The sequence below is a fragment of the Zingiber officinale genome, chromosome 6B (assembly GCF_018446385.1).
Source record: "Zingiber officinale cultivar Zhangliang chromosome 6B, Zo_v1.1, whole genome shotgun sequence".
In the NCBI taxonomy this organism is placed as follows: Eukaryota; Viridiplantae; Streptophyta; class Magnoliopsida; order Zingiberales; family Zingiberaceae; genus Zingiber; species Zingiber officinale.
Genome location: NC_055996.1, coordinates 16244891 through 16272671, shown reverse-complemented (window position 1 = coordinate 16272671; position 27781 = coordinate 16244891). Strand labels below are relative to the sequence as shown.

At 42.9% G+C, this 27781-nt stretch overlaps 4 protein-coding genes across 4 annotated transcripts; 1 reads left to right on the top strand and 3 right to left on the bottom strand.

Annotated features, from left to right (window-relative positions):
* Window positions 1-4727: 4727 nt before the first annotated feature.
* Window positions 4728-8593, top strand: LOC121992120 (monocopper oxidase-like protein SKU5). Its single transcript, XM_042546281.1, has 9 exons — window positions 4728-5301; window positions 5409-5518; window positions 5606-5876; window positions 5959-6097; window positions 6207-6573; window positions 7045-7410; window positions 7506-7584; window positions 7849-8051; window positions 8166-8593. The coding sequence occupies exons 1-9, from the start codon at window positions 5128-5130 to the stop codon at window positions 8275-8277; spliced, it is 1821 nt and encodes a 606-aa protein (XP_042402215.1). The 5' UTR covers window positions 4728-5127; the 3' UTR covers window positions 8278-8593.
* Window positions 8594-8800: 207 nt separating this feature from the next.
* Window positions 8801-17913, bottom strand: LOC121990801 (Golgi SNAP receptor complex member 1-2-like). The gene is made up of 8 exons (XM_042544867.1): window positions 17910-17913; window positions 17733-17806; window positions 17470-17509; window positions 12731-12927; window positions 10353-10442; window positions 10193-10264; window positions 9457-9586; window positions 8801-9357 (listed from the first exon to the last, which is right to left on the bottom strand). The coding sequence occupies exons 1-8, from the start codon at window positions 17911-17913 to the stop codon at window positions 9260-9262; spliced, it is 705 nt and encodes a 234-aa protein (XP_042400801.1). The 3' UTR covers window positions 8801-9259.
* On the bottom strand, window positions 15154-17412 carry LOC121992122 (RING-H2 finger protein ATL79-like). Its single transcript, XM_042546283.1, has one exon. The coding sequence runs from the start codon at window positions 17299-17301 to the stop codon at window positions 16801-16803; it is 501 nt and encodes a 166-aa protein (XP_042402217.1). The 5' UTR covers window positions 17302-17412; the 3' UTR covers window positions 15154-16800.
* LOC121992121 (histone-lysine N-methyltransferase EHMT2-like) lies at window positions 17483-20440 on the bottom strand. Its single transcript, XM_042546282.1, has 3 exons — window positions 19761-20440; window positions 17944-18110; window positions 17483-17867 (listed from the first exon to the last, which is right to left on the bottom strand). Exons 1-2 carry the CDS (start codon window positions 20381-20383, stop codon window positions 18026-18028), a joined length of 708 nt encoding a protein of 235 aa, XP_042402216.1. The 5' UTR covers window positions 20384-20440; the 3' UTR covers window positions 17483-17867; window positions 17944-18025.
* Between the last annotated feature and the right edge of the window lie 7341 nt (window positions 20441-27781).

The following is a 27781-nucleotide window of genomic DNA, read 5'->3' as shown; positions in this document are numbered from 1 at the left end:
TCAGCCTGCAGTTCGACAATCGAGGGCCCCTGGGATGATGATCCACCGGAAATCTTGAGCTTCTTGAGCTCATCCTCCACAAGTGTCAGGCGCTGACACATTGCCACGCTCTCCACCTAATACTACCGTCGAACTGAAAGACATTAGTACTGAACAGAGGTAAAACCATGAATTAATCATTGCATACATACCTCGGTGGACATCTGCAGGTGGTTGTTCGCAAGCAGCCGGGGCGGCATTGTTGCGGCGCGTGCTCTGGCCTCCTCCAAAACCTTGGCGAGCGGCCGACGGATGAGTATCTGATGTTCGGGGGTTTGTGGTTGATCATCGGCCGCTAGGAACTCCTCCGTTGGGAGGTGGAGAATGGTCGTGACGGATCGGCGGGCGCTCGGGGCCGATTGAGTCGACGCCATGGAACCAGAGGATTGACTGGCTGAAGCTGGGAGAATACCATATCACAGAATCCTTCGCCGAGCTGGAGGGAGAGACACAATCGGCTGGGCAGCAATCTGGTCTGGTGGTAGATCAGAAAGTGACGGAGTTCGATCAGAGGAAATTGCTTCAACTGTCTTGGGAACGACTGGAGAAGAGGTACCACCTCGCTCAGGAGAACGCACTGTTGGGGTTGCAAGGTTGCAAACATAGTCCCATATTGAAAACACATGGGAAAGATCATGGGTTTATAAGAGAAAAGATATCTTCATTGGCATGAGGCCTTTTGGGGAGAGCCCAAGAGCAAAACCATGAGGGTTTAGGCCCAAAGTGGATAATATCATGCAATTGTGGAGATATCTAAATTCTTTTCGATCCTACAATTGGTATCAGAGCCCGGACTGCCAGAAGGTTTAACCACCGACTGTGCACAAGAGTTATGGTCTGATTGAGCCATGTGAGTATAATATTGACCTCGAACAAAGAAAGTGGGGGCTCCTATTTTCGGATCAAGAGGACCAGACACCAGGCAGGAAGTCCTAGTTGCGACTAGGCAAGGAAATCCTAGTAGGTCGGGTGGACCGAGGGGCAGGAAGACCTGGTGGGTCGAGGATAGGACGTAGGAAGCCTATGGTCCTTTGTTTAAGGGGGGGATTGTTGGGGTTGCAAGGTTGCAAACATAGTCCCATATTGAAAACACATGGAAAAGATCATGAGTTTATAAGAGAAAAGATATCTTCATTGGCATGAGGCCTTTTGGGGAGAGCCCAAGAGCAAAACTATGAGGGCTTAGGCCCAAAATGGACAATATCATGCAATTGTGGAGATATCTAAATTCGTTTCGATCCTACACGCACTACCGAAGTAGTCAAACGGGACGGGGTGGTCGTGCGACGTCTCTTGCGCCTGAATAGGGGAACCTCACCAGAGGACCTCGAGCCTTCAACATGGGTGGCAGGCTGTGACTCAGGAGGGAGTAGGTCTACAGTTGGTTCAGTGCGGGGCGTCCGATTGGTGGCGCCCTCTCCCTCAGTTTGCGTCGCCTCGCTCTCACCCTCATGAGAGCTGATCGGAGTCAGGCCGAGGCTCGCCATCTCTTTCACCGCCGCCGCCTCTATCTCAGCGTTCTTCAGCTTCATCAGACCGGCTGCTCGAGGCACGTAGTATGATGTCAGCTGCGAAAGAAGGAAAGAATCAGTTAGATTCAAGAGAAGAAGACTGAGAAATTCCATACCTAGGTTGCTTGGGAGTTTCGTTCGGATCGGGCTAAGTCCGAACACATACATCATACCCTCCGACAGTAGCTTGTGGATGCCAAATTTCAGGCCAGCAAGCAGGTTAGCTGCGTGGAGGTAGTCCGGCTGATTTTGGTACTTCTACAGGTCTGGTTGAGGTGGCAGTCCGACCTGCCACTTGATATGAAAGCACGGCCGCTCGGGGAGTCGTATATAGAAAAAATAATCCTTCCAATGTTTATTGGAAGTCGACATTTTATCGAAAAAGACCATACCGGCCCGGGACTGGAAGAGGTAGGTGCCCAGCTCGGACTGCTTGGGATAATAAAAGTAGTGAAATACTCGAGGGATTAACAGAATTCCGTGCACTCGGAATAACACGACCACACTGCACAGCAGGCGAAATGAGTTAGGGACGATTATGGTAAGAGGGACACGGAAGTAGTTGCAGACTTTGATTATAAAGGGATGGATGGGGAATCGAAGATCGACCACGAATTGGTCTCGGAAGAAAAAGACTGTGCCGGTCGGCGGGTCATTGGGTCGATCGGATAGGGAGGCCAAGATTAGTTCATGGTCAGAAGGAAGGTCAAAAGCATTTATAAGGCTCTCAGCGTCGCCCGAGTCGAACCGAGTCGAACCAAATCTCCATGGTATGGTACCAAAGATCGGGAGTGGGGTTGAACGGTTGAGAAGAGCTCGCCATCACCAGAAAATCGAAAAACAAGAAGCTCGACGGACGAAAGGAAGGAGAAACGTGAAACACACGGCGAAACAGTGGCGTGGGGAGAAAAGAACGGCAAGAACTGGATGACGGGAAAGTTTAAAGGAGCTTACGAAAAGGAGAAGTCGTCGAGGGATAAGAGCACAGAGACGCCGGATCACTGGCCCCACACACAAAATCGTCGGCACCTATCGGAGAAGAAGACGCAGAGTGAGAAGAAGGAAGATGCGGCGGCTTTATAAAGGTTGGGTTCGGTCGATTGGAGTCGTCCGATCTAGGTCACGGGAATCGGAGCGCAGATCCAGCCGTTGAATTCAAACCGCAAAATGTCACATCTGCATTTGTCTCCTCGGACGTGCGGCGATTGCAGCGGTGACATGTGGCATGCTTTCATAGGGCAACATTTACTGGGCGACATTATTAGACGTGGGCACGTGCTTAGCCTTAATGGGGAGGACTTGCATGAATTCCGAGGAGATTTGGACTACGTCAGCATTGATCGCACGGTCCGCACTCATCCAAAGACGCCGAAGGAAGGGCAAACCCTCAGAACGCCGAGCGGCCTTGAATATCGGTCCTACGTAAATCAGTCGGGGTCCAACAAGTATACTGGCCGATTGGCCAACCAATCTCCAGACTACCTTGTCCAGTCAGTCGGACTTGCCATCTCCTTCGACTAGACTTGAGAGAGAGGCATGTGATCCTGTGATAAGGTCTGGCCCCGCCCTCGCAGAGAGGTCAACGCCACGTGAAAGGTCAAAGTCAAGGCGATCAACGCCCCGGGCTAGCGTCCGATCGGGCAACCCCAACTACCGATCGGACTAGGGAATGGCCGGTCCGACGTTATTACAACTCAGTCTCGCATCGAGCTTTCGACGCTCAAAACTATCACCAAAGCAGGCGTTGACCGACAAGTCATTTGCCGAGCAGCTGAGCATGTGCCGGGTGGACAACCGGATCGGCCACAGATCAGATCACAGCCATCAAAGCGCAAACCTGACCCAGCAAACCTGGACAATGGAAGTAGCCGAACGGTCGTCCCGCTCGACTCATACAGCAGAATTAGCCGATCGGCCTCCCCGCTCAGCCCGCTAGCATACAAAAGCTGGCCGAGCGGCCCACCCGCTCGACCCACTAGCAGACAGAGGCAGGATCAACTGGTAACCTCCTCGAAACCCGTGTTGCAGACAGATAGCATGGTCGGCGGCATGATCAGACAGAGAATCGTACGATGGAAGCTTCCATTGTCTTGTCAGGATATGCTCGGGTTGTTGAGGTAGGGTGTCAGGTACACTTTTCTGACACGCCCAATAAGGGAGAGCTTTGAGATGCATGCACGCCTTAAGAAGCGTGCATGCACACCCCCTAGAGCCCTATATATAGGACCCCAAGGTTCGACGGAGGTATGCACATTCTACTGTAGCTACAGTTACGCTGCCACTTTCGTTTCTTTGCTTGCTTGTTATCTTCGTCGGAGATCTGACTTGAGCGTCGAAGGGTTATCGTCGAGGAACCACTCCCTGGCTTGACACTGACACTTTTGTGCTTATAGACTAGTCTCGTCGGAGGTCTATACACAGTCAACAGGAACGTCACATCTTTAGAGTCTCATCACCTCGACTTTTGGATAGGATCCTAATATAAAAAAAATATTAAAAAAAATACCTTTTTTCCTAAAATCCATAAAGCAGATGAAAAACCTCTGCCTCTTCCGGCACATCCCTTACATGTGTCAAGGTACGGCCCCGGCCTCATCTTATGGGAGGTGATGTGCTGCTATTTAAGGGTAGACAAGACAACGTGGAAGCAATGCTACTTACGATTCGTCCTCTGCAAAGTAAATTGTCGACTGTGTCTGAGTTGGATCTTCTGTCCTAATAATTATATAATTTTATATCTTTCTATTGATCGAACGGGTATTATACATGTCTCAAGAATATCTTGACCGGGGATTATACATGTCTCAAGAATATCTTGACCGTTCGATCGATAAGCGAATAAGAGGACTTAAACTCTTAGTTGGACAGCAATGGTGTATTGGTCTTGGTGCCACTCATTCTTCTACCTCAGTCAAGTGCAGTTTGTCATTTTGTGAAAGCTGGACCAGCTGGTGGCCACTCAGTGCTGCAGTGCATTCTCCGCCTCAGTTTCTGCCTCGATCAACTACGTACGGAGACTATCAGCGTTTTCAACTGGCGCCCACATGCTGGGGATGCGTTTGGAAGAATAACTAGAAAGTCCGGAAGCGTGGGCCGCGCCGAGGATCATGCCACGATCGCTCGGTAAATGGGACGGCGTCGACTCTCACGCGTAATCAAATCAAACTGCATCTGATGCTCACGTGGAAAGCAGTGCAGTTGGGCGCCAGCTTCAGCCGGTAAAATCAAACGGCAGGTGGATGATGGGCCCCACGCAAACTCGAAGAAGCGAAATCCTGGCGCACATGGCATTCAATTCACGCCGGAAACGACGCGCTGCGCCGCGCTGCGATCAACGGCAGCTGGCCCGTCACGTTCTCCTCATTTATCTCTTCCCGAATTAGCAATTTGGCCTTTTGAAGGAAAAAAAATACTTATTAATTTTATTTCTTTATGTGTAAAATTAGGCAACTCCGAACTTCCCTTCAGTTTCTCACCGACTGCATGTTCACTGGGCTGCTACTTTAGTCCCGAGACCGAGTGGCGAATAGCTAGCGAGTGGAAGAAGGGGAGAGGAGGAGAAGAGAGAGAGAGTGAAATGGTGAAGCAGCAGCGATTGCGATCGAGCTCGGCGGAAGCGGTGGGTTGGGGGGCGGTGGCGCTGCTTTGGGCCACCGCCCTGGCGGTGCCTTGCTTCGCCGCCGACCCCTACGCTTACTTCGACTGGGATGTGACCTACATCACCGCTTCTCCCCTCGGCGTCCCTCAGCAGGTCAGTCTCTTCTCCTGCCCTGCATCGATTTTGTTAGATCTCGGAATTAGAGCAAATGGTGAGATCGAGCTTGTCGTCGTTTTTAATCTGGCGATTGTCGATGGCAGCTGATCGCGATCTCGAATCAATTTCCTGGTCCCGTTATGAACGTGACTACGAACTGGAATGTGGTCGTCAATGTGCTCAATAGCTTGGATGAGCCCCTCCTCATCACATGGTATCTTGTGCCGGATCGATTTGGTGTTTGTTTGTTTGTTTGTTTTGCTGATGGTATTTGGTGTTTGTCTGACTGCTTGGTGATAAGGGATGGGATTCAGCAGCGAAAGAATTGTTGGCAGGACGGAGTTTTGGGCACCAACTGCCCCATCCCGCCCGGCTGGAACTGGACCTACCAATTCCAAGTGAAGGACCAGATCGGCAGCTACTTTTACTTCCCTTCCTTGGGGCTCCATCGTGCTGCAGGAGGATATGGTGGGATCACTGTCAATAACCGCGATGTGATCGCTGTGCCGTTTGGGAAGCCGGATGGGGACTTCACCCTCTTCATCGGGGATTGGTATATCCGGAATCACACGGTGTGTGATTTTGTTGAGTGGTTGTGTCTCTCGATGATTGAGATATATGCTTGTCTTGATCTCGGATGGATTCTTCTTGTAGGATTTAAGGCAGGCACTTGATGATGGCAAAGACCTTGGGATGCCTGACGGTGTCTTGATGAACGGAAAAGGCCCATATCGTTATAATACCACACTTGTCCCTGATGGCATTGATCACGAAACAGTCAAAGTTGAACCAGGTAATTGTTTGCTCCATGAACTTTAAACACGAGCAAAGATTGTTTCGATTGTAATCTCGAATCTAGTAGGAAATCTCATTCCTAAGGAAGTTGCTTTTTTGGGAAACAGGAAAAACATACCGTTTCAGAGTTCACAATGTCGGGACATCAACAAGCTTGAACTTTAGAATTCAAAATCACAACATGATTCTTGTAGAGACAGAAGGAACATATACTGCACAACAGAATTTTACCAACCTTGATATCCATGTTGGCCAATCATACTCCTTTTTGGTCACCATGGATCAGAATGCAAGCAGTGATTATTACATCGTAGCTAGTGCTAGATTCGTAAATGAATCACTATGGACCAGAGTAACTGGTGTTGCCATTTTACATTATTCAAATTCTGGAGGTAAAGCTTCTGGTCCTCTCCCCGATCCTCCTAATGATTTCTATGACAAGACATTTTCAATGAATCAGGCTAAATCTGTCAGGTATGTTGCTTTACATTACTTTGGTTTGGGCATATTTCCTTTGATTGGTTAACATTTCACTATTCTGTTTTTTTTTCCAAATAATCTGAGCAAGTTATGTCTCTTAATTGTTTCTTGAAGTACTAGTGTAATATGATTTTCTCTTTGGCATCTTTTTTTTTTTTAAAAAAAAAATATTTAGGAAAGAATCTGCTTTCACTTCTTACAGTTTTTCTAGCAAGTTATAAGATTAATAAAGTCTAATATCTTTTGCTCTTTGTGATCCTTTTTCAAATTTTCTCTATGAATATATTTTCTGTCGAGTAATTGAATATCCTTTTTTGTGTTTTTTTAACCGCAGCTTCTCTTTTTAGTCTCTTAAAAAACAAATATTATGGTGGCTCCTGTTATTACCAATTTTCTTGGCAATGGAACCCTACTCAACTTTTTCCTCATTTCTAATAGCCTTCAACCTTACTTTTTTTTTTTCAGGATGAATGTAAGTGCTGGTGCTGCACGTCCTAATCCTCAAGGTTCATTTAGATATGGTTCCATCAATGTGACCCAGGTTTATGTTTTGAGAAATATGCCTCCTGTGACGATCAATGGAAAACGAAGGACTACTCTTAATGGCATATCATATTCTAATCCTGATACTCCCTTGAGGCTTGCTGATCAGTATAATAAGGAGGGAGTTTATACACTTGATTTCCCTACAAGACCACTTGATAGACCACCTCGAAATGGAACATCTGTGATCAATGGTACTTATAAGGGGTTCATGGAAATCATATTCCAAAATAATGACACCACAGTTCAGACATACCACATGGATGGATATGCATTTTTCGTTGCGGGGTACTTCAGTATTTTTTGTTTTTACATGAGTAGAATTAGGAAAAACAGAATGAGTTTATTCATTTACAATATATTTGATTTTTATTTAACTGCAGGATGGACTATGGAGAGTGGACAGAAGACAGTAGAGGCACCTACAACAAGTGGGATGGAGTTTCTCGCTGTACCACACAGGTGTATCTGCATGAGAATTCTCTAGTATTATGAAATGAATATGATTCTTTTGTAAAGAAAATATGTTTGTCTAAATAAGTAGCCAATACAATTTTATTCCCCCACAAATTGTCACACCTATCCTCTAGGTTTGAGTTCCTCAATTTGGCCATTTTATTTGCAAAATTTTCTTCTTTCTGAGTGTTCAAGGCTTTTATTTTTTAATTTGTCGCTGCTTTTCCCTCTAACAAATATTTATGCACCTTCCCATCTTTCTGTTCCCAGGTATTTCCAGGGGCATGGACTGCTGTTCTAGTCTCACTCGACAATGTAGGATTTTGGAACGTGCGAGTCGAGAATCTTGATACACGCTACCTTGGCCAGGAGTTATATCTGAGAGTTGTCAATCCGGAAGACCACTCTAACAAGACCGAAATGTCAATGCCAGATAATGTTCTCTATTGTGGTCTCCTCCGCAATATGCAGACGTAAGTCCCATCACTTCTGAACCATCCTTTTGATTACATTTGAAATTGTAGTCAAACTTGTATATGCATATATTTCCATCGTTGATTGATAGATTCAATTTGCCAACGATGCAGGCAGCAGACACCTCATGGCTCTCAAACTTCGGCTTCTTTTATCACATATGCCGGAGGCTTGCTGTTCACTTCAATGTTGATTTTGGTCTCTACTGTTATTTCCTTTAACTAACCCAATTCAGAGTTAAAGCCCGATTGTGGATATGGAAGGTCTTTCAACCCGCCTCAGCAATCAGATTTGTTTGAAACTTAGGTCTTGGGCACATCTTTTATTGATATTGAGTTTGTTTTGGTTCTTGTTACCATCATGTATTATGGTCATTCATTTAGGTAGGATGCATTGTTGATTATTTAACCAATGCAATTTTCCATTCACTCTCTATAGGATTACATAGTTGAAGTTAGAAAATGCTTAATTTTGTTACATGGCAAGTTGTAGAAGAAGAAAGTACACTTTTATCGACTGCAATTTTAATTCTCTTCTTTTACATGCACTTTCATATTATAATTGCATTGGGTTATTTCTTGCCATAAGTTCTCATGAACAGAGCTGTTTTTTTTATCCATGTGGAAATGTCTTTAGTTTGTTTCGATATCATGGAGTTAAAATGTATATCTATTAGAATAGAGTTAGGTTTCATTCAATTTACGAAAAAATTATTCTAAGCAAATATACAAATCATGAGAAACAAAGAAACGTTATAAACTATAAGAAATGAAACATTATTATAAACATAAGGAAACAGTGAAAACTCTAGAAACTTTAAAGATAGAAAGTTTGTAAGAATATAATAAAAGGAATAGGACAGAAAGAAATATGAAAGATGTAAAAATTTAGATGGAGATAGAGGGAGGAGGAGCTAGAAGAGGAGATGAAGATAATTCTTCTGGGCTGTTGTTTACCTGGTGGAAGAAGTGCAAAAGACAAAAAGAATGGTCACGGTCATGGCAGCCGTGGTATTCCTTCATCCTTTCCACTGGTCTTAAGTTACTCCACTCAAGTAAAATAAGGGAATGGACTGCCTATGAGAGAGATCACGATCATGCTCTATAAACAAAACTTACATGATATCTGAGAAATGGATGGAGTGTGGATGATTCATCAAATGCATACTTTTGATAGCCCATTGGGTGTAAAACCAATTTGCCGATGATCACTTCGAAAGCCAGTAAATAATTATGAACACTATGCAGACTGCAATGACTGCGGAAAGGATTAGAGAATCCTTCGATCGCTTCCTCCTGATGGCACCTGCGATTGCCGAACAACTTACCATTCAGTAATTTTCATTTTTCTACTTTACAAAGAAAAAGAAAAAATATATACATGTGATGAACAGATCTTGCATACCAAGTACGCCACGAATAACAGGAAATTTATCACCGAGCTGCTTCACTTTTCCCTGGACATCAAAATATAAAGCTCCTTGAGACCCCAAAACTGATCTTGTTGCTTGTGCTTGACTTATCAACTCCTCAATCTGGGTGGAACACGAGCAGTAGGGTGTCTTATCCCAAAATAATGTATAGAATTAAATTCTCTGATCTATAAAATATTTTCTCGGCATTAAAGGTCATGATGATTACAGAAGACTGAAGATCTCCATCTTATTTCAATAATCGGTTCTTCATCTTATTAACGATAGATAGTTTCATTGCTATCTCCTTATTGAATAATGGATGAAAGAAATAGAAATGTTATATACAATTGTGTTACATATTTCCTTAATGCTATTGAATAATTTTTTTTTATTACTTAAATCACATGTCTGGTAGTCCCTTCACCGCATGATCGAATCAACTTCATCCATCATACTAGGTATTGACTCAAATACCATATTGAAATGAGGAAAACTACGATCAATTTCTGGTAGTTCCTTCTACTTCTATATATAATTATCTCATCGGCGTTTAAAACATACGACTGTGTGTTTTGCATAGACTAATATATATCCCTCACTTTGTGTTTTGACCATTCTCATTATAAGCGCACACAATGCATCAGTTCTGGAAATACGATATTGAGGCATTGAATTACGAAAAAAATAAGAAAACTCACACTAAATAGTCGGATTTAGAGATCTTACATCACTGATGTTTCCGTGAATTGCTGCTCTCTCCCTCAGCAAACTTACCCTAGGTGACATTCCACCTGATCCCTGTAAAAAGAAACAGATCATACAATCCCATATCATAAGGTCGTAAGAAAAAAACGTAATTTCGATACAATATTTGATTTGTGCTCACCTTGGATTCGGTGATATCATCTCTGACAGAGTTAAGGAGCTCAGCATGCTCCCTCATAGAGTTCAAGTTCCCTTTGGTTCTTCTAAATTCCTAAAAAGGATTTGTATAACAAGCACTGGAAAACATCAAGAAAGGGAAAGCAATCGAACAAATGTGTCTTGGCAAAATTTTGGTATTCTTGGCTGAAGTTAATAGTGTTAACAATACAAGCAATTAAACCAACAGATATACAAATCATCTTTCCTATATTAACACATATAGATTATATGTGATTCACCCACCATCTAGAAACCCACAGAATGCAGAGTATAGAAAATGATAAGTGGCATAAGTGTTGGTGTAATTGTCCTTAAGTCAAAGTTGATCAGTTTGGATCAAGTTTGAGTTTTAATGTTTGACAATATATGGAGACGGCAGGTGCAATTATCTATTAGGGAGATTATTGGTACGAGCCTCCTTTGGTCAAATGTTGACCGGTTTGAATTGAGAGAGTAGTCAAGTAGGTTAAAGTTGACATACTTAACTGAGAAAGTCCTAACTGGAAGTTAGGCAAGGGCAAGACCAACGGGAAGATTAACAAAAGAAAGAAAAATCAAATGGGTCAATGTTAAGTGAACATTTGGTGTGTGAAGTCCTAGTGAGTAAAGTAAGACAATTGGAAAGTCTCGGTGAGTGAAGCCGGACAGTAAGAAAGTCTTGGTGAGTCAAGTCAGACAATTGAAAAGTCCTGGTGAGTGAAGTCAGACAATTAGAAGATCCTGATAAGTGAAGTCAGACAGTTAGAAAGTCCCGGTGAGTAAAGTCGGGCAGTGAGAAAGTTCCGGTGAGTGAAGCCAAGCAGTGAGAAAGTCCTCGTGAGTGAAGTCAAGCAATTGGGAAGCTCTAGTGAGTGAAGCTAGGCAGTGAGAAAATCTTGATGAATGAAGTCAGGTGGGAAAATTCTAGTGAATGAAACTAGGTGGTGAAAAATCCTGGTGAGTGAAGTTGATCGGACACCTGGTGTTTGGAAGTCCAAGTGGGGCATGGAGGATCAGGCATTTGGCATGAGGAGAAAAATCCAAGTGAGTCAAAGGATTAACCAGACACTTGGTGGAGAAGTCCCAGAAGGTCAAACGTGACCAGATGCTAGGCAATGAGAGTTCCAACAGGTCACAGTTGACCAGATGTTCGACAAAGAACCCTAGGACTCGGGTTTAGGAGCTAGGGTTGCCAAATAGATTGTGGCAGAGCTTAAGCGATTAAGCTCCATCTTAATCACTTAAGGCTCAAAATCACGACAACAGAAAGCTACTAAATCGCTTAGGGTAAGTGATTCAATAGGCCTTAAGCGACCAGGTTGATCGCTTAAGATCCTTTCTATGAAGAAACAAAATGGTGCTGAAGAGATTATACCTTAATCGCTTCAACTGTGGTAAGCGATTATACAAGAAAGCTTAATCGCTTGCGACCGTTCTTGCAATCGAACATAAGGGTGCCTAATCACTTATGGTAAGCCATTAAGCACGACTTGAGTGATTAGGCTAATCGCTTAAGGTTGGAAATATAACTGTTCTGCAAGTTTTAAGCAGGTTGTTGACACTGCTGTGGTAATCACTTAAAATTTTCTTAAGCGATTAAGGCACCCGAGGTTACCCTAGAAAAGGATTTTTCGTAACCGTTCTCCAAAAACAACACTCAACGCTAGTTCTTGGGAATTCTTGGAACTTAGTGTTGTTGCATTTCCATCTACCAAGAGGCAGATTCGAACAATAAGAAGAGAGCAAGCTAAGATTTCATTGCTCTAATTGTATTTGTTTCTGCTCTTCTTGGTGTATTTTGTGTTGTTAGCTTGTACGAGGCTTCTATGCCTTCAGATTGTTTCCAAGAAGGAGCTCTTTCATAGTGCATGTGTGAGAGAGGGCCGGATGCTTAGATTAATCACCTTAAAGAGATGGATACCAAGTAAATCCTTTCCTTGGTCCCAACAATAAGTGCACTTCATAAGCTATTAGGAAAACACTTATTATCAATGTTCCTTACTAAGCAAAACAAAACAGAAGATGTTAAATGCATGTTTCAAATTTAGGGACGATTGATGAAGAGCCACCTGCTATTTGGAGAATCTTCATAATTTAATTTTCTAACTAACAGAAATAAACTTGTTAATCTAGATCAAGAAATAAACAGAAAATTAACAAACTATCAGCTCCATAAGTACCAGATAGTTGGCAAAAAGGAATAAAACATTATATGTTTTAACGTTCCAACCACACATGGTACTCTTAAGGCTTAAAATAGTGATTTAGTGACAAACATAATGCTTTTCAAGTACTATTTTTCTTCATTTTTCAATATTAAAAACAAAATAAAAATAAAATAAATAAAAAGTTATACTATACCTGTGTGAATTCATGAAGTATGTCTCTATGTCTTGCAAGTTTTTGATTTATCGAAGTTGTAGCAGCTGTTGATGCAGCACATCGACTCATGGCATCATTGACATCCAATAACTTCTCTAGTAAGGATCCAATTTCCATCTCCATGGACTTCCATGATCTGTTTGATCCTATAGTGGGTGATCCATTGTCTCCATTACCTGAATATCCATCTTACTATATGAACATAAACACAACCTAAATGGATTTTTCTAGGACATCAATAGAAGCTTAAAGTAGAAGCTGACATAAAGCCAAATTTCTATAACTTAAAGCATACTTCACCAAAAAACTGGAAAAAAAATTAAAAAAAAAACAAAACAAAACCAAAATTGTGAATGAGTTTTAATTACTAAAACAACAATTATCCTATCTGCATTTGTCTGATTGTCTCTAAAGATTCATAAAGTTTATATCTCACAAAAAGCATATGACCAAAGCCTGTTCTTTCCCTCAGTAATTGGTTGTCTACTCATTCCCTAATGAAAACACCCCACAAAATTTGCTATGATCAACAAGAACAGCTCAACTAATTGAAATAGTGGCAAGCTAGTCGCATCAACTAACAACCAACTACAAAAATCTCCCTGAAACATCAAATAAAGGATTGTAGTTATAATGATGTTTTATTTGTTCAACCTTCTGAAATTATACAAGTGTCAAAGTGAAGAAACATTTACGAGCAGTTTTTTCCCATTTGCTCAAATTCATCACACAATTAGGCTTTACAAACCAATTTATTGCCAGATCCGCCATAGATCAAGATTCAAATTTTACGAACAGATTAAAAGAGATATCACATATTTACTATCGTCCCACGAAGGAAAATAAACTTTAGGCAAAAGAATGAACTATAATAAAGAATGCCTACAACAAATAACACAGGGCACAATAAGATCTTGACGATTCTCGGAAGTTCAAGAGAAATTTTTGTTGGTGCAAAATCCCTCAGGTCAAGGTTGACCTGGTTAACCAAGCTGAGTCTTGGTTTGGGTTTAGATGTTTGACAATAAGATATTGATCGAAGAAGAGTCAAGTAGGTCAAGGTTGACCGGATACTTGACTAGGAAGTCCTAGTGAGTGAAGCTAGGCAGAAGGAAATCCTAGTGAGTGAAGCTAGGTGGAAATCCTGGTGAGTGAAGCCAGGTGAAAGTCCTAGTGAGTGAAGCTAGGCAGAAGGAAGTCCTAGTGAGTGAAGCTAGGCAGAAGGAAATCCTAGTGAGTGAAGCTAGGTGAAAGTCACGGTGAGTGAAGCCGGTGAAAGTCCTAGTGGTGAAGCTGGAAGGAAATCCTAGTGAGTGAAGCTAGGTGAAAGTCACGGTGAGTGAAGCGGTGAAAGTCCTAGTGGGTGAAGCTAGGCGGATGGAAAACCCTAGTGAGTGAAGCTGGGTGAGCGTCCCGGTGAGTGAAGCCGCAGGGCAGGAAATCCAGATGGATCGAGGATGATCGGACATCGGTGTTGGGAAGTCCAAGTAGGTCGAAGGATTGTTGGATACTTGGCAGGAAGGAAGTCGAGATGGGTCGAGGTTGACGGACATCGGTGGAAGTCAAGTAGGTCGATGGGTGGCCGGATGCTTGGCACGACAGTAAAAGTCCAAGTGGGTCAAAGGTTGGCCGGACACTTGGTGGGGAGTCTAGCAGTCGAGGGAGTGACCGGATGCGAGGCATGATGTACCAGCAGGTCGAGGTTGACGGATGTTGGTTAGGGAGGATTGGGACTTGGTTTTGGGCAAAATCAAGGCTTTGGATCGATCATCGATTCAGATAGGGTGGATCGATCGATGGATCGATCCGTTCTTCCAATGACGAGCCACGGATCGATCCGTGGATCGATCAGGAGCTGATCGATCGGCCGATCGATCGGGGATTCTGCCAGCGCGATAAGCGCTGGATCGATCCGTGAATCGATCGGAGCTTCCGATAGGCGCTGGATCGATCCGTGGATCGATCAAGCCGATCGATTCGAACTTTTGAATCGATCGGGTTCCGCGTTAGCGTCGATTTAAGCCGCAGGCGTTCATTTCCTTCTGGATCTCATTCCTCTCCAGTTCTCCACGACCAGAGCTCGTGATCGCCGGTTCTTGAAGGTTCTTGGAGGCTTTCCAAGTCAAGAGGCGGATCTATTGCAAGAGGAAGAAGTTAGGGTTAGGGTTTTTACTGCACATCTTGTAAGCTTTTGCTTAACTTGTATTTCCCTTTCTTCTTCTTGTATTGAGAGTGTTGTAGGGCTTCTCCGCCTTTGGTAGTTACCATAAAGGAGTGTTATTCATAGTGGAGGGTGTGTGCGTTGGTGTGGATCCTTGGATTAGTCACCTCTTGTGAGGTGGATACCAAGTAAAATCCTAGTGTTAGCGTTTTGTGTTTGTTTCTGTATTTTCCGCTGCGCATTCTTGAAGAAACAAGCAACGCCAAGCAACGCCAAGCAACGAAGCGCACCGAGCGAACGCGACGAGCTATTCACCCCCCCCTCTAGCTACTTTTGGTCCTAACAATTTTGTCTCTTAAAGTATATAAACACGCATATGCAGTAAGATTGGAATTCGAGTCATCGACTAGGGTGATCAATGGACACCGCGAGGGAGAAACGTGAATCGCCTATCTCTATTAAACACCGATTCCGAGTATGGAGAAGTGCGGAGAAGAGAAAGGGAGGGCCGAGAGCGTACCGGAAGAGTGGGTGAATATGGAAGCGAGCTTGGCGTAGGAGGAGAGTTTGACGTCCAGGTCACCCTCAATCTTCCTGGCTTCCTTGCGGAGCTCCTCCCACCCGGTGGATTCGTGGGCATCCGTCGAGCTCATTCTTCTTCTTCCTCTCCTTGCCCTTGTCGCTGGCGGTCGGGGAGATCGCAGATCGCGGAGATTGTGGTTCCATCGGCCGAGAGAAGAGGAGAGAAGCAGAGGGAGGCGAGAAAAACACGGGCGGATCTTGTTCGTGGTCTTCCATGAACCGAACCGAACCGGGCATGATCTCACAAAATACATTTTCAGAGTAAAATTGTTACTTATTCTATTGTTTTATCAATTAATATTCTTTAGATTATTCTACGGAAATTATAGATTTATCTTGTGTTATACATGTGATTTTTTCTTAATTTTCTTGTTCTTGTATAATCGGCTAAATAGTTAATAATTTTTATTTTTCATCTTATATACCTAGAAAAAAAGCACCAATGTATTTATTGAACCTAAATTGTTTGAACAAATAATGTTTGGGTCTTAGAACTACATTAATGGTCTTGATTTTCATTTTTAACTCATATCTAGTAAGTGGTCAATAGTAATGATTATTTAAGAAGTCAATAGTGATGCAAGCTATGGTAGGGTTTTCAAAATCTTGAATACTCCCTATATTCAAAACTTAAAATATAGAAAAGTTATTATATGTGGCATTTAATTGTTGTAGAACTCATCGTAAAGAAACTCCACCATCTACACTTTTTGTTAAGCATATGATGCTTTCTTAATGCGTTGGGACTTCATCTGTTATAATTAGCAAGGATTTACCATATAAATAGTATTTGATGTTATTGTTGTAAATATCATAACTCATATAACTAGTGATTGTATACCATATTTGATATTTATGAATAAAGTATAAATATGCGTATGAGAAGCAAAAAATATTCTCCGAACTTATTTCCCACTCTCTGATTTCTACAAGATCAATCATCTCGTTGTAAGACCAAAAAAAAAAAAAGATAGTGAAATTTTTTAAGGTGAAATCAACCGCTAAAGCGTAATGGTAGAACTGCATAGCAGGTTTAATGTCTAGACCAACTTGAGGACGAAGGTGGAGCAGTTTAGGAATCCGAGAAGAACAAAGGGTAGAATAGATGGATCAGGTGATCAAAAGACTAAAATTATGATTCACTTTTGAGCATAACCAGAAATTCGATAACTCTTTCTAGGAAAATCAAACGGAAGGAACACGAAGGTAAGGATAAGAAAAACAACTAATTGAAGTGACGAACTTGAACCCAAACGATCCTTAATTATCTTTCTGCGAGTGACAGAAAACGAACGCCGACTATTGATTACGCCGTTTCTTGCACTCGCATCAGCTCCTCGTCACCGCATGCCCGACGGCAAGTCGGGCACGTTCTCCTGGCCACCACCCACCGCTCGACGCACTGGGCGTGGAACCCGTGTCCGCACGCCGGCAACACCCGCACGGCATCGCCGTCCACGAAGTCCGCCAGACAGATGGCGCACTCGACCGCCGCCCCGGCCAGTCTCGTGTCCCCCGCCGAGAACAGTAAAGCCGGCGCTGCAGCCTCCATCATCTCCGGCTTCCCCGGAGGCTGGCGTTCGCTGCCGAAGCGGCGGAGGAGGAGGCGGACGGCGGCACCGAGGGAGAAGGCGAGGAGGGAGGTACAGAACAGGGAAGCGAGGACGATGGCCATGTTGGTGCCGAAGTCGCCGGCGCCGGAGTAGGGACCCCACTCGTTGGCTGTGGCGTTGCTGGTGCTCTCTGCCGGCTCCGGCGCCGGAGGGTGGTGGACCGCTCCGCCAGTGCCTGCGTGAGGCTCCGCCATGGTCGCCTTCTTGGAGATTTAGCTGGTCGTCAATAGAGGGGAATAACAAAGAAAGTTTCTGGCTTTGATTTTACAGAAGAGTCAGTTGCATGATGCGACTTAAATAATCAAAGCAATGCTAGAGACACATGAAACAGATGAACTCTCAATTTGTTCACAGTAACGAACTTTTACTAAGAAAATGGTCCTGCTGAAAAAGAAAATGGTCCTACTGCTACCTGGCAGTGGAACTATCATGCTAAAAAAGAAAATAGCCTGATGATAAGGCACCGAGATAAATGTTTTACATAATTCAAATCATAGTTTAATCAAAGATATTTCAGAACATGGTAACCAAAACAAAACAACAGGTAGAGAAGATCAAATTGGTGGAGTGGTCAAAAAGGTGATAGAGCATATTGATGATGACTGAGGAAGTATCCCTCTTCCACCAGCAGCAATATAATTCCGTAAAGTGAAACTTGTAAATGTCTAATTGGCAAGACGTATATCAGCAAACACTTTGCTAATATTATTTTTTTCAAGAATTGAGAACTTCATCCTCCAAATCTCAAGCGACGGGCCATCTTCCAATTCAAAGAAAAATAGCTTTTATCCACTGCTATTACCCATCAATAACATTGAATTATTGCAGAACCATACCAGAATTGATACAAGGACTACAAGACTAGTGGCAAATAAATGAGGCTTGATCAGGTTACTTGTTAGGCTCTCCCTCTCCTCTTCACAGGAAATAAATGGTGCCAAGGCATCCAAGCCAAAGTATATGCATTGGTTGCCCAAAATGTACGGCATCATCAATCAATCTTCTGCAGAGAAATAAACACAAAGGACAAGAGAATCTCCACAAGGTGATATGTTTGTCTGTACTGCTACAGTAAGAAACATTGTCTTCATGCACACATCTGCCAACTTAATTAAGCAAGATGAGAACTTGGGGCTGAGGCAATGGGTCGTGGTCCTTGTACATATGCTAAATTTAATGTTTTTTTTTCTTACTATAGAAGAAGATAAGTTCAACATTTTGATGTTCAAGTAACAAAGAAAGAAAGAAGATAAATGTAAATATTTGTAACATAAAGTTATGATTATAGCTTCAAAAGTACAATTAACAATGTTTATAATTTTTTTCCTAAATCTTATGAATCCACAGTTGGATTATTGACAATTAGATAATTCACTAAAATCATTTAGGATACAACTTTAATTGTTTATCATAATTTAAATTATATTAATAATACTAATAACTTTAGTACTGTATTATTAAGTTAATAATTGACTAAATTAAATTATTATTAATAACAATGCATGTACATTATAAAATCATATCAAGTATCTGTGAACAAAATTATTATTAATAAGTAATAACTTTTAATATTGTTGATTGATAACCTTATTTTATTGATTTGATTAGTATCTGTGAATAAAATTTTACTTTTATGATAAGGTAGGATTTGACTGGTTACTTTTCTAGCACTATCAGCAAGTGAAACATAATATTCAATATTGTTAAAGTTTTGAAGCTTTACCTTCTTATCTTGTTATTAAATTATTACATTTTATTTTATTTTCACTTTTAAAAATATTTGGATCTAGTATAACCAATCTTTAAGTTTCTAATGGGTCAATAGTGCTCAAAGAACTATGGGTAGAATGACCTAAACCCAAATATTGGCCACCCCTTGCAGCAATAGGAAAGCTGATTACACCACCATGGTTCACATTATATGAAATGACCTCCCTCCTAGCTTTCACCCTATGGCCTTAGTCATGGAATTGTCATTCCATGATAGTGGATGGATGTCGTTTCCATGTCATCACCTGCCAAGGTCAGGGACAATGGTCCCTTAAGGTCACATTATAGAGGATTGGTACAATAGGGAGCTCATAGTGATGATTGAGGAAGGTGGATCTTTGCCTTTCCACGCGAGGAAGTAGCAGTGACAGGTTACATGAACATTGGAGAAGGGGTTAAGGGTGTTCCACTGCATAGTCAAGAAAAGGGTAGAGGCACCAGTTCAAGCTTCCCTAAAACTCCCATCATCATTGGTACCCTAGTAATAAGCAAGAAGAAGAAAGTCCAATGTATTCTCTTCCTATTCCTTGGTGTACTGATTAAATGTTAGATCATTCTATATATTTGTTTGAGCTTGAATATAACAAACTGCTTTTACTGGATTGTTTCATTGTCTTATGTTGTAACCGTTCAATTTGTGTGTGCATACATCTTTGTCGATGTGAATTGAATTGCCATACTGAATATTCTCTCATTTTTTTTCTACTGAGATTAACAAAATTGTAAAGAGAACAATCAGCTCTATGACAATCACCAGAATATAAAGACACATCTAGTGCGATAAATGCTTTATTTGCATTTATATATCAGGCCAACAATTAGTAATGACAACTGACAAGAACATACATATGTGTGTAATGGAAATCAGAGCTAGAAGAAAAACCTCTTCTTGAGCTTCACCTTCTCGTCTTTACCGATCTTCCTCTTCAAGTCCAAATCCTCCTCATCGTCACTGCTGTCATCCTCATCATCGCTCTTTGAAGGATCGAGCCGAGCCGAGTCCATCACCCACTGCAGCAATTTGTCTACCTCTTTCTTCGAAACTCCACCCTCCTCTTCCTCTTCCTCCTCCTCCTCCTCCTTCTCCTCCTCCTCTTCGAAGGGAAGTTTCCTTTGCGGCATCTCCAGACCTGAATTCTTGATACCCGGATCCGATCTCCCGGCACCTGAGCTGGAGGAGCCCTTAAGCGCCGCGAATCTCATCGCGAGGTCATCCCCCAGGACCTCCCCCCACTGCCGATCGTCCGATGCCGACGAAGCTCCTCCCTTCGTCACGGTTATGAGAGGATCCAAAGGACGAGGCTGTACCGCCGAGGATGGAGGCGGAGGGGGCGACTTCAGGTCCTCGAAGCGGCGAGCGAGGTTTGGATCCAAGGGCGATGAGCGAGAGGAGTGAGTTCCAACGCTGAGCTTCAGAAGGAGATCGTCCTCCGCAGCGCGGAGTAACTGCTCGACCTCGGCCTCGGCCGGATCAATTCCCAGCGGGCGACGGCGGCGGCCGCTCATTCTAGTTGTCGGAAGACTATCGATTGGAAAGGTAACAAGAGAGGTGGAATTGGGTCTACTATTATCCCTCGGGTTTCTTTGAAGGATCTGAGAATGATCAATCTCTTGCATCCGACCCGTTAAGTCACACCCATATGACTACCAATATTTTAACTCTAATGTAAATAAAAAATTGAGTCTGCGCACCGTATCCTATACATTTAGGTTATGTTTGGTAAGTGTAATCTGTTGGATCGAAAGTGTTTGGGGAGGGTGAATAGCGCTCATGGCTATTTCGCATTTCGGAATCGTAAATCGTTCGAGTAGTAAAGCAGCGGAATAAAAGAAACACACAAATACAGAAGACACAGATCGTTTACTTGGTTCGGAGCCTGTAGCGACTGCTACTCCAAGGCCCGCGATCGTTTACTGTGGGCAACAACTATATCGCGCAAAGTTTGTACAAGTGTAAGTTACAATAAGTGCAATAATTAAAGAAAACTTATACCCACGACAGAATCTTAAAGAAGCGGAGCTCCGGGTCGTCGAAAACTTGTAGCAGCACTTCAGGGTGTTTTTGAGGTAGCGCGTTGTAACTTGAATACTTAGAAATTGTTGTTATAAGCTTCTGCCTCGACCCCCCATTTAAACAGTACTGGAGGCGCCTCCAAGCCTGTCCGAGGCGCCTCCAGGTCGCACGCGTGGATCAGCTCTGATCTGGTCGCACCTTATCCCATTGAAGGCGCCTCCAAGCTGCTCCAAGGCGCCTCCAATGCCTGGTCCAAGGCGCCTTCACCTTCCTCCGAGGCGCCTCCATCGCCTCTGGACAGCTGGCTTCGGCTAGCACCCGAGGCGCCTCCAAGCCCCATGGAGGCGCCTCGGACACTGTTCATCCGAGGTTAAATGTGCTCCTTTGTTTCTGCAAAATGTGTTAGTCCCAAACATAAACCCTGCAAAACAAAGTTAGCACAGAAATATGATAAATGATATCGACAGTCATCGGACTGTCCGGGTCTGACTTCAGATTTCCAACCAGAAACCCTAGGTCGACCCAACACCTACTGTTCCCTCTACGGGGAACACGTCCTCACCTACTCTACTCAGGAGATTTACCCGTTGCCAGTGCGATCCTCCAGATCAACTGGACTTTTACTCAGCGTTCGAAACTTCCGGACTTTCTGCTGGACTTCCGCTTCCCAGCCCGTCCAGTCTTCCACATGGTTCGCGACACCAGAACTTTCCACCTAGGGTTACCCCCCTAGGACTTTTGCCTTAAGCTCTCGACCCGCCAAGACTTTCCGTATAGGGTTACCACCCCCTATGACCTAGAGTTACCACCCCCTAGGGTTTTTCACCTACCTAACCGCAGCTAGGACTTTTGCCTAAGTACCACTTAAGACTTTCCTGCAAGCTCCATGAACCTTGTTAGATAACACCGCAACTTAACTTTAAACCCTTTGCCATAATCAAAACTCAGGTTCGATCATCTGGTGCTCACTGCACCAACAATTTCCCCCTTTTTTATTATGGTAACCTTGGTTCAAAGTTAAGTAAAACATAACATTAAATAAAGGAATAAATAACGAAAGTTAACCATGAACATCAATGTGTAACACCCCAAATTTCATTGTTTGGAGTTCTAAAGGTGCTTATAAATTTTTAGAAATGATTTAGGAATATTCTAGAGATTTTTAGGAATTTTTAGAGTATTTTTATGAAATTTTCAGAGTTCGTTTGGTATTTTTACCAAAAGAAAGAAGTTGCAAAAAATAAAGAGGTTCGGACGAGGTTCAAACCCGCGACCTCCGACCCGATCCAAGACTTAAGCGAAGCGCGATAGCCAAGCGCTTAAGCAGGTGTTTCGTGATCAAAGTGATGGTGAAATAAATTTAAGTAATAACTGAAACCGAGAATACCCATTGGTATAAAAAGGAATCGGGTTATTTCCTCACGACCAAAACCCTCTCATCCTCTCCTCTCTCACGTGCGACGGCGCTACTCGGGCGAAAACGAAGCCGAAGCTAGGGCTTCATCTCCGGCGGCCGGCCAAGGGGTAATTCCGTGAGCTCTTCACAGATTCGAGACTCTCTCGTCGAGGAGAACCAGTAGGCACGAAGAATAGGCCGAGATTTCAAGCCCTCTGAAACCCTAGAAGCTTCTCTTCTCGGTTGTAAGTTCAAGAACACATAGGTAAGTGCTCTCGCCTGTAGTAGGAGTAGTTTTCGGATCTTTGTTTCCTTCTTTAGTTTGAGTTTTTCAACAGACAATTAATAGAAGTCTAATTCCAACAAGTTTAGATTTTCTTTTGCTATTTATGGGGTACGAACAACCCCTTACCCTTAGCACGTTAGTTGAGTTTTCTTGCTTCTTGATTGTGCATGTTAGTATTTCAGTTTTTAGTTTTGTTACTGATTTAGGGAGCATGAACAACCTGTGTTTTAAGTATACCATGTTGGTTTGCTCTGTTACTGCAATGAATAAGAACAACTTTATTTGAACCATGCCGTTTAGACCTTTTCTGCTTTCCAATTAGCACGGACGGCCTTACCTACGCTCCAGCATGCAGTTTTAGATGTTCCTTTAGCATCCCAGTTTGCTTGTTTTTAGTTCGTGTTGAGTTATTGAGTATGAACATATCACATATTTGAGTAGTTATAAGTAAGAAAAGACCAAGGATTTAATTTAATCAAAACTTCCAGAATTTGAGATCAAACATACACCAAGTGTTTAAAGAAATGCCGAGGCACTTCATTTTAGGAGTATTTAAAGATAATATGTATTTTATTTGAAAAGGCTAGTACCCGACTTCTGAGGTTGTCGTTAAATAAATCCAGGTGACCAATTCCGAGGTCTTGGCCCTGGTAAGACCAAGGTCTTTACCCTCATAGGACTGGTGGCTCGCTACTTCAGTTTCTATTAGGGAGAGCGCAATGGTACTAAGCATGTGCCCAAGAGATTATTATTTTGAAGTATAAGAGTATAAGTTTGTGAATAAATGAAATAAGCTTCACATAGGTTTAAAAACCAGCAAGTTTAGCTCTTTTATTCTAGCATGTTGTTTAGACTTTCTTACTGCTATTTGCAAGCATGACAGCCTTACATGTTTAGCATTTCAGTCTGTTTTGATTCCTCTGTTAGCTTGACAGATATGACCAGTCGGTCCTTTAGCTTTGCAGTATTGATTTCTTTGATTTCGGTTCCTTTGCTATTAGATGAGCATGAGCAGCTTTTCTTTTAAAGCATTCAGTTTCTAGATTCCTTTTTTGTACACATGCATATCCGAGTTTTGCGAGTTAGATAGAGCTTACTAAGCATCCGCTTATAGTTGCATTTTCTCTTCCTACAGATAAAAGAAAAGGAAAGCTACAGTGAAGGAAGGCGACAAGGAGGTGTGGGATGGATGTGTGATGTCTGGACTATGGAAGCCTTGGGACCTTGCTAAAGAATTTATTAAGATTAATTCCTTATTTAAGTTGATAAGAAAATTTTGGAATTGGATTTTCTATTTCGTGCTGCTAGGGGATTCATTGATGGGTTAACTATTTTCCTTATTGTTAGCTAAGGTTGCCTGCAAATTTTAATATGATACAGTCATTTCTTATTTTCCGGAGCAATTAAAGGGGGTTAAGTGTTACTATCTTTAGAGTAAGCAATATCAGTTAAGTAGAATGAGTAGTTAAGTAGCGTCCACCCTTAGAGAGTGTAGTAAGAAGGGTGGTCATTACAGGTTGGTATCAGAGCAATCCCCATTCTCCAACATCACACGCACATCAGCATCAGTTTTGCCGTCTTCAAGTAAGAAAGTACTTAATTTTTTTATTTATTATGTCTTTTCTTATTAATTGCAGTATAGAGAAATCCTTAGAAGTATTTGTTTATATGTGTTTAAGTAAGATAAAAGTTCTTATTTTTGTTTTCTTTCTATATATATATATATATATATATATATATATATATATATATATATATATCTAGAGAGTATAGGGACGATTTCAAGTTTTCTCTCTCTGTATGACTAGATGGTAAGAAGAGGGTGTCCCCGTACCACTCGTACTGAGGACCAAGCTTAGGAGAACGAAGAGCCCAGAACAACTGAGCCTAATCTCTCTGAAGTTGTTGCTCAACTCCAGAGACAAGTAGCAGAGCAGCAATAAGTAATCATCAATCTGATGGCAAATCAGCAGCCAGTTCCTCCCCCTCCCCCAACTATCAATGTGGAGACCCTAGTGGTGGCTGAGGTTCGATCAACTATCCTGGAAGGCGCCACAACACCTAAACAACAAGAAGCATACCTGATACAGTGGCTGAAGTTGAAGCCGGAAAGTTTCTCAGGCACGACTGAGCCCTGGGATGCCCAGGCTTGGTTCAAGACACTGGAGAGCACAATGAAGCTTCTTGACTGGCCAGAAGTTGAGAAAGTCAAGTGTGTCTCCTTCTGCCTATCTGGAGATGCTCGTATATGGTGGGAGAGAGTTAAGAGCAAGAGAGCAGCCAACCAGATGAGCTGGGCTGACTTTGAGACAGAGTTTTACGAAGAATTCTTCCGCCAACGGATCACCAATAAACATTATGAGAAGTTTATAGAATTCAGACAAGGTGACTTGCCAGTAGAATAAGCAGTCAAAAGATTCAACAGGCTAGCTCGGCTCTGCCCAGAGTTAGTGAGTGCAGAGAACGAACGAGTGAGACTGATGCTCCGAATGTTGAGACCAGAAATAGCACTTAATGTGAGTAGTGGAACTCATCGGCCACAGACTGGTGAAGAGCTGGTCAGCAGGGCATTAGTCGCTGAGCACTATCTGAACAGCATCAAGGCACAACAAATGCAACTCAAGCCAGTCAAGATAGAGGACAAGACAACAGGGAGTCAGAAACCCCAAGCAAGTAAGCAGAACTGGAAGGGCAAGGATAACAAAAGGAAACGATGGAATACAGGAGGCAGCCAAAAGGGAGGTCCAGTAGACAAGCAGACCAAGTTCCCTCCCTACCCTAAATGTGGGAGACTACATCCAGGAGCCTGTCTTTTGGGTATGACTGGATGTTATTCGTGTGGTCAAGAAGGACACCTGGCTAAGGCATGTCCTAACAAGCTCAAAGCACCTCAGCAACAGGCAGCGTCATACGGGAGCAAGCCTCAGTTACACTATTTGCCTGCAACTCTGGACGAACCTCAGCTCAGTCAAGGAAGGTTGGAAGCCCCACCAGTTCCAGCTAGTGCCAGAGTATTCTCCCTCACTAAAGAGGAAGCTGCTAGTGCCTCCACGGTCGTAACAGGTCAAGTAGTTATTTTTCAGCATTTAGCTACTTCACTATTTGATACTGGGGCGACCCATTCTTTTATATCAGTGCCCTTTGCCAAGGAATTTCAGGTGCCTACAGAGAGCATGAACTCCAAGTTCTTGACAACCCTACCTTCTGGGGAAGTCATGGAGTCCAACCAGTGGCTTCGGGTTGTACCAGTCAGAATTTCAGACCGAGCGCTATATGTTAATTTAGTAGTCCTTGCGATGCAGGATTTCGACGTTATTCTGGGTATGGATTTCCTCAGTAAGTATAGTGCCTCGGTGGACTGCCGTAGAAGGAAAGTGATTTTCAGTCCAGAAGGTGAACCATCCTTTGAGTTCACGGGAGTCCCAAAGAGAAAGACCCAGAAATTCCTCTCTTCTCTAACAGGTCACTAGATGTTAGCTAAAGGGTGTGCTGGTTTTCTTGCGTACATTGTGAATACAGAAGAACAAAAAGGACCCAAGCAGGAAGACGTTCGGGTAGTCTGTGAGTATCCAGAAGTATTTCCAGAAGAGCTACCTGGACTACCTCCTAACAGAGAAGTGGAGCTCGAAATTGAGTTGGTTCCTGGTACCGGTCCAACTTAAAAAGCTCCGTACCAGATGTCTCCAGCATAGCTGAAAGAGCTACAAGAACAACTCCAAGAGCTGCTTGACAAAGGTTTCATCCGCCTTAGTCATTCACCATGGGGAGGTCCAGTGTTGTTCGTTAAGAAGAAAGATGGATCTATGCGGATGTGCATAGATTATAGAGCGCTGAACAAAGTAACAGTTAAGAACAAGTACCCTCTTCCCATAATAGATGATCTATTTGATCAGCTAAAGGGGGCAACAGTGTTCTCTAAGATAGACCTGCGCTCTGGGTACCATCAATTGAAAGTGAAAGAAAGTGATATACCCAGAACAGCTTTCAGGACCAGATATGGACACTACGAGTTTGTAGTCATGCCTTTTGGTGTGACTAATGCACTTGCGGTCTTCATGGACTTAATGAACAGAGTGTTCAGAGAATACCTTGACAAATTCGTCATTGTTTTCATCGACGACATTTTGATTTATTCAAGAACCCTAGAGGAGCATGACACGCACTTGAGAATCGTACTGCAGACCCTTCAGCAAAAACAGCTTTATGCCAAATTCTCAAAATGCGAGTTCTGGTTGGAACATGTGTCGTTTCTAGGTCACATCATTTCTAAAAAAGGTATCTAGGTGGATCCTGCCAAAATAGAGGTGGTCAACCACTGGTGTAGACCCAAGAACGCCAGGGAGATCAGAAGCTTTCTTGGTTTAGCTGGGTATTATAGGAAATTCGTGGAGGACTTTTCCAGGATAACCTCTCCACTAACAGCCCTAACTAGGAAGAACAAGAAGTTTGAATGGTCAGACAAATGTGAGCAAAGTTTCCAAGCATTAAAGAAAAGACTGGCCAGTGCTCCCATTCTGACTGTTCCAGAGAGTGACAAGAGTTTTGACATATACAGTGATGCTTCCAAGATGGGCCTTGGAGCTATTCTCATGCAAGAGGGGAAGATTATAGCTTATGCTTCCAGACAACTCAAAGACTATGAGAAGAACTACCACACTCATGATCTTGAGCTGACAGTTGTGGTCTTTGCACTAAAACTCTGGCGACATTATTTGTATGGAGTTCAGTGCAGAATCTTCACCGACCATCAGTGCTTGAAGTATTTCTTTTCCCAGAAAGACTTAAACATGAGACAGCGCAGGTTGCTAGAGTTGGTTAAAAATTATGACTGTGAAATCCTCTACCACCCAGGTAAAGCTAACAAAGTGGCGGATGCACTAAGCCGAAAATCCAATGCAACCCTGATGCCCTTATCATCATTAGCATTGCCACTACAGAAGGAATTGTCAGACTTTGAAGTTTAAATTATTTATGGGCAACTCTCGGCATTTACCTTAGAGTCAACCCTGCTTGAGGATATACAGAGAAAGTAAAGTGAAGATCCAGATATCCAAAAGATAAAGCAAGGGATACAAAAAGGAGAAAATTCAGAGTTTCGAGTATCAAATAGTGGAATCCTCTATCAGGGGAGCCGCCTTTGTGTCCCCAACGATGAGGAATTGAGAAGGAAGATTCTAGAAGAAGCTCATAGTACACCGTATTCCATGC

Bases quoted from the DNA above. Each gene is read 5' to 3' on its own strand.
- LOC121992122 (XM_042546283.1), bottom strand. From the start codon at position 17,301: ATGGCGGAGCCTCACGCAGGCACTGGCGGAGCGGTCCACCACCCTCCG.
- LOC121990801 (XM_042544867.1), bottom strand. The intron at 17,510-17,732 runs GTGGAAGAGGGA...AGGTAGCAGTAG, and splicing joins ACGGAATTATATTGCTGCTG to GACCATTTTCTTTTTCAGCA. The intron at 10,443-12,730 runs GTATAGTATAAC...AATCCTTTTTAG, and splicing joins TACTTCATGAATTCACACAG to GAATTTAGAAGAACCAAAGG.
- LOC121992121 (XM_042546282.1), bottom strand. From the start codon at position 20,383: ATGAGCGGCCGCCGCCGTCGCCCGCTGGGAATTGATCCGGCCGAGGCC. The intron at 18,111-19,760 runs GTTTTTCTTCTA...ATTTCTCTGCAG, and splicing joins AAGGTGAAGCTCAAGAAGAG to AAGATTGATTGATGATGCCG.
- LOC121992120 (XM_042546281.1), top strand. From the start codon at position 5,128: ATGGTGAAGCAGCAGCGATTGCGATCGAGCTCGGCGGAAGCGGTGGGT. The intron at 6,098-6,206 runs GTAATTGTTTGC...TTTGGGAAACAG, and splicing joins AACAGTCAAAGTTGAACCAG to GAAAAACATACCGTTTCAGA. The intron at 8,052-8,165 runs GTAAGTCCCATC...CCAACGATGCAG, and splicing joins CTCCTCCGCAATATGCAGAC to GCAGCAGACACCTCATGGCT.